The sequence below is a fragment of the Choristoneura fumiferana genome, chromosome 16 (genome assembly GCF_025370935.1).
Source record: "Choristoneura fumiferana chromosome 16, NRCan_CFum_1, whole genome shotgun sequence".
In the NCBI taxonomy this organism is placed as follows: Eukaryota; Metazoa; Arthropoda; class Insecta; order Lepidoptera; family Tortricidae; genus Choristoneura; species Choristoneura fumiferana.
The window spans coordinates 20012158-20022019 of record NC_133487.1 but is presented as its reverse complement, the minus strand read 5'-3'; the positions used below and the strand labels follow the sequence as shown (position 1 = coordinate 20022019).

At 37.0% G+C, this 9862-nt stretch overlaps 1 protein-coding gene across 1 annotated transcript; it reads right to left on the bottom strand.

Moving 5' to 3' along the window:
- Positions 1-3547: 3547 nt before the first annotated feature.
- Positions 3548-8415, bottom strand: LOC141436029 (uncharacterized). Its single transcript, XM_074098865.1, has 4 exons — positions 8015-8415; positions 7870-7920; positions 7385-7786; positions 3548-5796 (listed from the first exon to the last, which is right to left on the bottom strand). Exons 1-4 carry the CDS (start codon positions 8087-8089, stop codon positions 5548-5550), a joined length of 777 nt encoding a protein of 258 aa, XP_073954966.1. The 5' UTR covers positions 8090-8415; the 3' UTR covers positions 3548-5547.
- Between the last annotated feature and the right edge of the window lie 1447 nt (positions 8416-9862).

Sequence of the window (9862 nt, the reverse complement as noted above, 5' to 3'; positions counted from 1 at the left end):
AGAGTTGAGGTCACGCACACAAGAACACATTACATTTGAAATTTACCACGAGCTTTTACGGTCGGAAGTAGCATCTTACCTACTGCTAGAAAAGCGTTTTAGAAAGAGACAAATGTATTTACAGATTTTTCAAAAAATCACTAGGTAAAATCTATTTTAACAGCTTTTTTTGCTAAACATTGTCTGGACTGTACCTACCTACATACTTATATCTATATTTTCATAATAATATTTTCAGTCAATTGTTTTAAACTTTCGCAATTCTCACTCATAACTAATCATCCCACTTCCTACTAATATTGTAACTTGAGCAATAATAATGTCGTTATTATTATATAGTACGTCTGCTGTTTCATTTGACTCCAAGTCACTTCCAGCACGTAGGTTACCCAGGAAATATCAGTCCACTCTCGAGCAATCACAAGAAAAACAGTAAGTACCACTACCATGAGTTTGCAGTGACCGTACTCGATAGCAACGGCGTAAATTATTTGTAGAGGCACAGTACAATTCTCCATACAAAAATAATTTACGCCGTCGCTATCGAGTACGGTCACTGTAAACTCATGGTAGTGGTACTTTACAATTCTCCATACTTACTAATAATTTACGCCGTCGCTATCGAGTAGGTACCTACGGTCACTAACTCATGTTAGTGGTAATTTACAATTCTCCATACTTACTAATAATTTACGCCGTCGCTACCGAGTACGGTCACTGTAACTCATGGTAGTGGTACTTTACAATTCTCCATACTTACAAATCATTTACGCCGTCGCTATCGAGTACGGTCACTGTAAACTCATGGTAGTGGTACTTTACAATTCTCCATACTTACTAATAATTTACGCCGTCGCTATCGAGTAGGTACCTACGGTCACTAACTCATGTTAGTGGTAATTTACAATTCTCCATACTTACTAATAATTTACGCCGTCGCTATCGAGTACGGTCACTGTAAACTCATGGTAGTGGTACTTTACAATTCTCCATACTTACAAATCATTTACGCCGTCGCTATCGAGTATGGTCACTGTAACTCATGGTAGTGGTACTGCCTCACGTACTTACCTTCCGCAGAACACCTCAATGGGTAGTATTGGATCAGTTTTTCCCGGCCCAATCACGCAACTTTCCATCTCGCGTGGGCCCGGTTTTTATAAACTGCGCATATTAGTTAGTACTTGCCTCGGTACAGTCATTGGCCCCTATTCCACCAACGTGAGGTACATTAAACTTCATTAAAATTTACAAACAAAATCAGAAATTTGGAAAATTACAAAAGAAAATACACAACACAACAGTCGCATAATCTATTTAAGTAGTAATTAAATACTTATTGTGACACAAGATCTTCTTTTCCTAGTCGACATTTTGTTAATGTCGTTGAATCTTGATATGAGAGTACCTAAAGCTGTATTAGGTTTGCGTTAGGTAGGTAGGTACTAGGTACCTAGGAAGCTACAGTCAAGTGAAAAGATATGGAACGGCTACCAGTAACAAAAATATTTGTAAGTACACGACTTTATGCACTTAAAATTAATGACGTGTATACATACATATATTTTTGATTCGAATTATTGCAATTTACCATGAGCTTTATACGGTGAAGGAAAACATTGTGAGAATACCTGCACCAACCTACAAAGCAATTCAATGGTGTGTGTGGTTCCCAATCCGCACTGGCATGGGAACTACGGCCCAAGCCTTCTCATTCTGAGAGGAGGCCTATATCACCTATACGATAATGATGGTGATTTTCAAAACGGCTCCATATGAAAGTAGTAATCGCACCTGTCTAAACTAGCCGTGGTTTGACCTATCGCCTCTCAAGCAGAGGGTCGTGGGTCGCACCTCTGAGTTTTTCGAAATTCATGTGCGGAATTACATTTGAAATTTACACGATTTTGCGGTGAAGGAAAACATCGTGAGGACCTGCACAAACCTGCGAAGCGATTCAATGGTGCGTGCGAAGTTCCCAATCCGCACTGGGCCCGCGTGGGAACTATGGCCCAAGCCCTCTTGTTCTGAGAGGAGGCCTGTGCCCAGCATTGGGACGTATATAGGCTGGGATGATGAATCGCACCTGTCAGCGTGAAATAGGGCCCACAGCGGAGCGTGTGAAAAATATCCGACACGTCTTACCGACCCTTGTAAATAAAATCGTAACTGTACCCCTGCCTGCTTCGCTGTTTAATCTTGAACGGTCGTTTCCCTCTTTGATAATGATTTTCTGGCGTGTTCGTGTGTAACTACTGATGGAAGGTATTTTTCTCTAAGTCGAGTTTAGGGCTTGCTGGGACCCTTGATCATCAGTTTTTACGGGACTCTATTAGTAAGATACTGTTCGTCTGTCTGTGAACCGTGATAGCTAGACAGTTGAAGTTTTCACAGAGTATTTCTGTTGCCGCTTACAACAAATACTAAAAACAGAATAAAATAAATATTATACTAAAATTTGCTCGATAAATAACGGCAACATGTAGACGCTTCAAATATTCACAGAATATTTAGTTTACTTTAAAAATAAATAATTAAATTAAAATAAAATAAATATTAAAGGGGGCTCCCATACAATAAACGCATTTTTTGCCGTTTTTTGCTGTCTAATGTTATAATATAATAGCTAATTGTACGGAACCCGTCGTGCGCGAATACGACTCGCACTTGGCCGGTTCTTTTACATTAAACTGACCCGTGATTGACCCCTAAATTAAATAATAAATTTAAATTATAACTGTTTATTTCATAACAATTTTACAATTAGTTACATGATATTCCTAGCTAATCTTTATTTTTAAAGATTTTAGTTGCTAGGCTATGAGTTGCCCTTAATAAGTAAATTCTGTTCTCAGGGTTGCTAGTTATTTTATCAATTGTAGCCCTATTTCACCATGCAGGTGAGACCAAAGGCAGATCCCATGGTCGGTTACCCTTTCATAATAAAAAAACGAAGAATCTTGGTAACATTTCTCTACTCATTCAACTAGCATAGGGTTGCCATACGTCCCGGTACGCCGGGAAATGTCCCGGTTTGAAGCATGGTGTCCCGGCGTCCCGGCCGATAAGCAAATTGTCCCGGTTTAAAAATCATAGTTATTTTCTAGGGGACTGGACTTCGTAAATAATAATATCGTCGGTGAGATTGACGATTCCATTATGTGCATTTTTTTGATATAAGTATGGATTTCAATTTAAAAGCCATATGTGCCAAAATCAATACAGGGGTCCCAGAATACCACGTCACAGTGACACCAGAATAGGCCAGCTCAAGAGGAACCAACAACCTAGCGCTGGCCTACCTCTGGTGTCAATTTGAAAGTGGTACTTTGGGACACCCTGTATCATGAAAAAATGCACCATAACAGAAATGGCAATCTCATCGACGATATATATCTATAATAAACACGACTAACTAGCTAAGCTATAACATAGCCGACAACGTGCATTTTCCATTTTGTAGCGAAAAGCGCCTACGAACAGAGAACCCGACTGGCCGGGTGCCGGCATTGAATGAGTTGTTTTGTGTTTAGGCAAGGACTAAACCTTTAAAGTTACCTATTTGTTGTCATAAAAGTTCCTTTTTTTTCTACCTTTACTTTTTTTTTAAATGTCCCGGTCTGCGTCCCCACACTTATGGCAACCCTAAACTAGCTGTTAGTCAGCATTACATACTATTGAAGTAAACTGCCAGCGTAGTTACTTTCTTCCTAATTTGCAGTTATTACATTACGTGCTTAGATAATACACATTACACACACGTAAACAAGCAGAGCAACTTATACAGTTAGCAATAAAAAACTTAACCAACTTAGAAAATTTGAGCCCAAAAATTGTAATTTAAAATTTCATTATCACAAAATTTGCTGCACCTATTCTAATGAGACATAACTAATAACCACTACAAGGCAACGCAGTTTCATATAAACAAATCGCCTATCTTTAAGTTTTCCTTTCCTGTTTAGGTTACCTTGAAAAGATCCCTTTTAGGGATAAGTTCGCCTTTGTACTCTTTTGTTTTGTTTTCTTTTTGTATTATTTTTGTGTTTTATGTACAATAAAGTATTTACATACATACATAAATCGCTTTGAAATCAGTCCGTCCGTTTGAGAGCTACGATGCCACTTACAGGCAGGCAGACCGACATTGGTATCGATTTTACAGCCTTTTATGAGTTTAAAGCTTTTAAGCGGATGAAGCCTAGTTTATTATAATTTTAAATGTAAGCGTCTGCGTTAGCGTCCCAAACAAAAACAAACATCCCAAAGAAAACAAATATTAAAATCATAGAAAATATATTATTTATCACAGGGAAAAAAATCTTATTCACTAAATATGTACAACTTTCATATAATTTACAATTTAAGGTATACTTACTACAAACAAAGCATCCAATTAAAATCACCGAAAGTGATTAACCGGACATTGTAACACCACACTGCCGTTTTACGATCAAAATGGATTTCACAACATCAACTCGCCACTTGCATCCAATGGTTCCACCTAGTGGGGGGCCTGCCAACGCTTCGTCTTCCGGTCTGTGGCCTTTACTACAGGACTTTTCTCCCCCAACGGTTATCTAACTAACTTTCATATTTTTACAGCTAGGTCATACGAGCATCTAGTAATTCGCAAATATTTTATTTTACAAAGATGTCGCAAAACAATACGACATGTAAATAGAGTCCCAGCATAAAAGAGATTGGGAACCCTTGCAGTAAAGTAGTTTAAACAAACCTGTAGATCCTACCTGAGCATTTCTAAAAGAGTTTGTACTTGTTTGTACATTTGATTTGCGACTTTGCAGAAAAAAAAATTGCAGGTAGGCAGGCAGGTATGTAGAGTGAACGATACTGAGTCGTAGTCTCTCAAAATGTCCCAATTGGTTTATATGGAAATTTCCTTTTTTGTTACCAAAACTCTATGGAAATTTTTACCCAAATCGGAGTCTTGCGAATGTACAAACTTTTATAGAAATGCTCACCTACATTTTGTAGTGTTTGTAGTGTTTTCGATTATAATAATATTTCGGGTATGTGACGATAGACGCGACGTCAGTCCGCAATAAATAGCCAAGATACGTACACGCGTCTCCCTGTGCTCCCAATAGAAGATACCTCGCATTTGATAAGACAGAAGTGTATAAATTTCATCGCGCTCGTCTATCAAAACTTCACACTTTCGGTATTTTGATTTTCGGTGTGTAACACATTCTCTGTCCACTGTATTCCTTGGACACCAAAACTGTGTAACCCATGGACTAGAGGGTATCCAAAAGGATGGCATCATGGTATTCAAAATGTTGAAGTGGACTTGTGGATTTTGCACTTTGTATAAACCAAAACCAAAAATCAAACCAAAGGCAGTACAGCGCCGTTCGGCAGACCGGCACTTTTGCTGGCAATATGGGACCATTTTGTGACATACAACTTTTTTAAATTTCTAATATCTTTTTGTTATGCTACGCTACTTTGTCACAAATAAATGATTTCTATTCTATTCTATTCTACAGGGGACAGGGATCAAGATCATGTTAATTAGTAAACCTAAGCAGCTTCAGACTTTGATGTATCTCTATTCAATATCTCGATCGTAATCGACGATTCACTCTGTCCACTGTTAATACCGATGGTCAGTTCATTGGAACCTAGCTCAGCTTCATCCCTCCGTAAACGGGCAATCTCCTGCTTTTTGAGTAGTGGCACTCCGGAGAGACCCTGGAGGACCATGAGGTGCTTTATCCATTTTTCATTCGTGATGCAGGAGAAGTTGTCTTCGTCATAGGTTTTTTGCAGCTGTTAAGAAAAAAAAGTTTGTTAGTTTAATTATATGTTTGCATGTATGTCTTGTATACACATACAGTCTTGTATTTATTCTATGTTTGTTTTTATGGCGTTAAATAAATGTATTTACTTTCTTTCTTTCTTTTATTGTAAACTAATGTGACTTCACCAAATTGAGACTACTTTGATAGTTTTAAAATTGACCATATCTTTGGTCCATTATATGTTGAGAATGATGCATCCTATGGCTAATATGATGTCTATGATGATGATCTTGAGAATGTTGGAAATACAGAAAAATTATGTATGACACAGTAAGGTTTGCAAAACTTTTTTTTTAATCCTAATTTGTCACCCAAAAATGACCCTTATTTAAAAAAATATTTATTTACTTTGCACATCTGTCAATTTCACCTGATTTGGTCCAGTAAATTCGGAGCAAATCGACTGTGACAGACGGACGGATTGACAGACAAACGCACAAATGATCCTGTAAGGGTTCTGTTCAAAAAGACAGTCACAGTGAAGACATTAACTGGAATTATAAAAAAAATATCAGCATGAGACACTTGGTACCAATTGACCTAGTTCCAAACTAAGCAAAGCTTGTACTATGGATACTATAAATTTTAATCAAAACTGTATTTTCTGAACTATAAATGGTCCGTAGCAGGGGAAAAAAAATCTAATGGTTGCTATAACTGAAAGGTTAACCCGTCGAGCGATTTGGGGGTGCAAAAAGCGCCTAGCGAAATTTGTCCGGAACTGCGATAGACACACTCACTGAGTGCACCTAGCGCATTTTCAGACAGGTTTCCTTAGGCACACACGTGTGCCTAAATCGCTCGACGGGTTAAGAACTGTTGTGTATCAAATATGCAGGTACTTGTCTGCCTTATTTAGACAATAAGGTTGGCTAAGCGAGGGTAGTTTGATACCATTGACTGTAACTTTACTTTGATTTGCTACAGAGCTCAATACACATAATTACCAAATTATGGTGTTTTTTTGGACTTGAACAAGAACCATTGATTTAACAGGTGAAACGTAATTGTAATGTAATTTCTCCAAAAGACTATAATTAGTTGCCATGCTCATATTGTTAAAAAGATAATCAAGAATTAAGATCAAGGCCCAACTCCTCTCCCCTTCCCCCCTCCTCTATTAGCCCCCCTTTTAGGCCGGCAACGCACCCGCAGTCCTAATAATGCTTTAGGTGTCCATGGGCGGCAGTGATCACATATCATCAGGTGACCCACATGCTCGTTTGCCAGCTATTTGATATTTAAAAAAAGAATTATGTGCAGTAAGACAATATAAAGGTTCTTAAATTAATTCTTAATTTAGGATGTTTTCTTAAAAACAGTAACAAAAATATTTCTAATTTAAAAAAGAAAGTTAAAAAGTGAGTTTTTACGATGTTTCTCTTGTGTCACTCATCAAGGTTGTTAATTTTACAATTTGAATTTGAAAAAGGATGATTACCAGGTAGTTTCGCTCAATGAGCCGAGCCACCAGGTGAAGTTAAAGAAAATCAATAAAAACATGGCATACATTGTTTCAACTTTAAATCAGATTGAGACACACAGACGAGACTGACCTGATTGTTCAACTTCTTGATCTGCTGAATGTTCCTTTTTGTCTGCAGCTCAGCCTCCTTGGCTCGCAAGTACTCCTGTAGCTTGAGTTCCTTCTCCTCTTTACTCTCTAATTCTTTTATTGGCAGTTCTTGCTGACTGTCTTCGGAATCATATGCTTTGTTGAGCTTGTCTATGTCCGACCAAGCATGTGTTGATATTATAGAGCCAGCTTGTGTCGGTCGACTCATTATAGTCGTGATGCTCTCTAATTCATCGTTACTGTCCCATTGGTCATCCTGTTTAACAAATTCCAGGTCTTCGTAGCCAAATGGATATTCACAGTCTTGGTTGTCACATAGAAGGACTTTCTCATTGAAATTTACAAAGAAGTAGCGTATGACGGACTTGCATAGCGGACATTCCTGAAAATAGTTGGAATTTTAATGATAGAGTAATAGAGTAATATGGAAATGATGGAAAATAGCATTTGTTTTTTTAACCTTACTTTTTCAACTTCATTTCCCGGCGACTTCTCCAAATTACCAGGTTGTCCCATCTACAAATAAATAAAGAATTTAATCAGCACTTTACACATAATGAGTATTTATCAAAGACATTTTTATAGGTAACAATATAAAAAATAAACTTACAGCCGATATTCCAAAATCCGCGGGAATAAATTCTGGCCGTTCACTATTTGTTAAGTTAGCAGTCGTATCATCCATGTTGGCCAATTATAATACTATTCTTTACGAAACAAGTTTTTATTTTATCTACAATACTTATTTTATTTGAAAAATTGCCCTTTACAGCATATTTATAGGTTATGTTATGTTTTTTTTTACACGTACCCGACTGCGCAAGCAAAGGAGGTTTATTTATTTATTTTATTGCGCTTCATTTTACGTTAGTTGACAACTTCAGTTTGGGTAGAAAAACCCAGAGGAAAAAGCTGCACAATATCTACTAGTGGTTGACTATTTTTATTCCTCTTAAATGTTGGAAATTTGTTTATTATTTTAATTAACCGTTGTCACTAAATAATGTTGAGATAATATTTTCCATTACTTTATAATAATACATAAATATGATTGCGTTGAATGGAACGTTACAGAGGCGTTTTTTTCGCTTATTAATTATTTTATTCATTTAATTTTTGTGCCTATAAATCTTTTTTTTGTTTTATTAAAACTTGTGTTGTGCTGCTCCATTCTCATTTAAGTATCTTAAGTATAATTTTTTTTGTTTCCTATACATCTCTATACATAAGCGAAAATAAGGTTGTCTTTGTTTGTATTGAACACCAAAACTTTTAGTACAAAAAAACGCTTTTGTTTCAGTGTTGCCAACGTAGACAATTTATGCCAATTAGACTGCTCTGAATGGAAATCGGCGACAATACTTTAAATGGTGACTGTTCTCCTTTTAGGCTACTTGAAGGACAAGGTCCTTATAGTAATTGAACTAAATAATCACAAAACAAGCCTAAAGACCTAAAGGCCCAAATGGCAAGCAAAGCTTCGAAACCTTCGATATTTTATGTGATACATATTTTGTGATGCCATTATCTGTTTGTGTTGTCTGGGTAAACAAAGACGGCACCCATCACATTTAACTGACTCATAAAATTTAACAATTAGAGGTAAAACAGCCCCTTGCAGTAATGAAGTTTAACACTTGAAATGGAATAACACAAGCTACTTTTTAAGCTATCTCCGTTCGAATTTGGCTACATTACATTAGGCTATTCAAGTGTGAAAAATGGCGATATCAGGTTACGAGCTGTTGGCAGCATTGCATTATTTAAAAAAAAAGTATTCCAGTCAAAGTTCGACGCAAAGAGTAGTATAATATACGGGGAAAAGAGAGCCCTCTCTCGTCTCATTCATGCAGACTGTTTGAAGCGCCGTCTGCATTTCCTAACTAGTACCATTGATGTATATATCCATCCATACGTATAGCTATTAATAGTCACAGGTATTCTTTTACTTTACTGGATTTGCTTCCCAGCTCAAACCACATAAAAACTAAAAACAGGGCTGCAAAGAGAAGTGAGACCGCTTGAATTCAGTCTTCTTAAGTTTAAAAGCCTCAATTTTCCGTTTGCAGCACTGTCTTTACTTTTTATGTGGACGATGTGCACGAGTTTCGATTGCAACGTAGCCATCTTGTTCCTTGTTGAGCGCGAATAGACGCCTGGCCTGACATAGAGGGTTGCTACACAAAAATATTTGTAACGACTGAGCGGATACAATTATGTGACTTTTATATTAGAAATTACAATACGATTGTCAATTTCGAAAATAAAGTTCATTTTTTGCGGTAATTATCAACGACAAAATATTTTTAATAAATAAAATTTTGTGATCTCAAGCTTTTAGTGACATCTATCTGAAACAAACGGACAACAATCTGTTTTATTTTAGGTTAATAAAGGCGATGGCGGCGCTATCGACATGAATTAGTACGGTATAGGCGACTGTCCCCCCTGGTTCGAC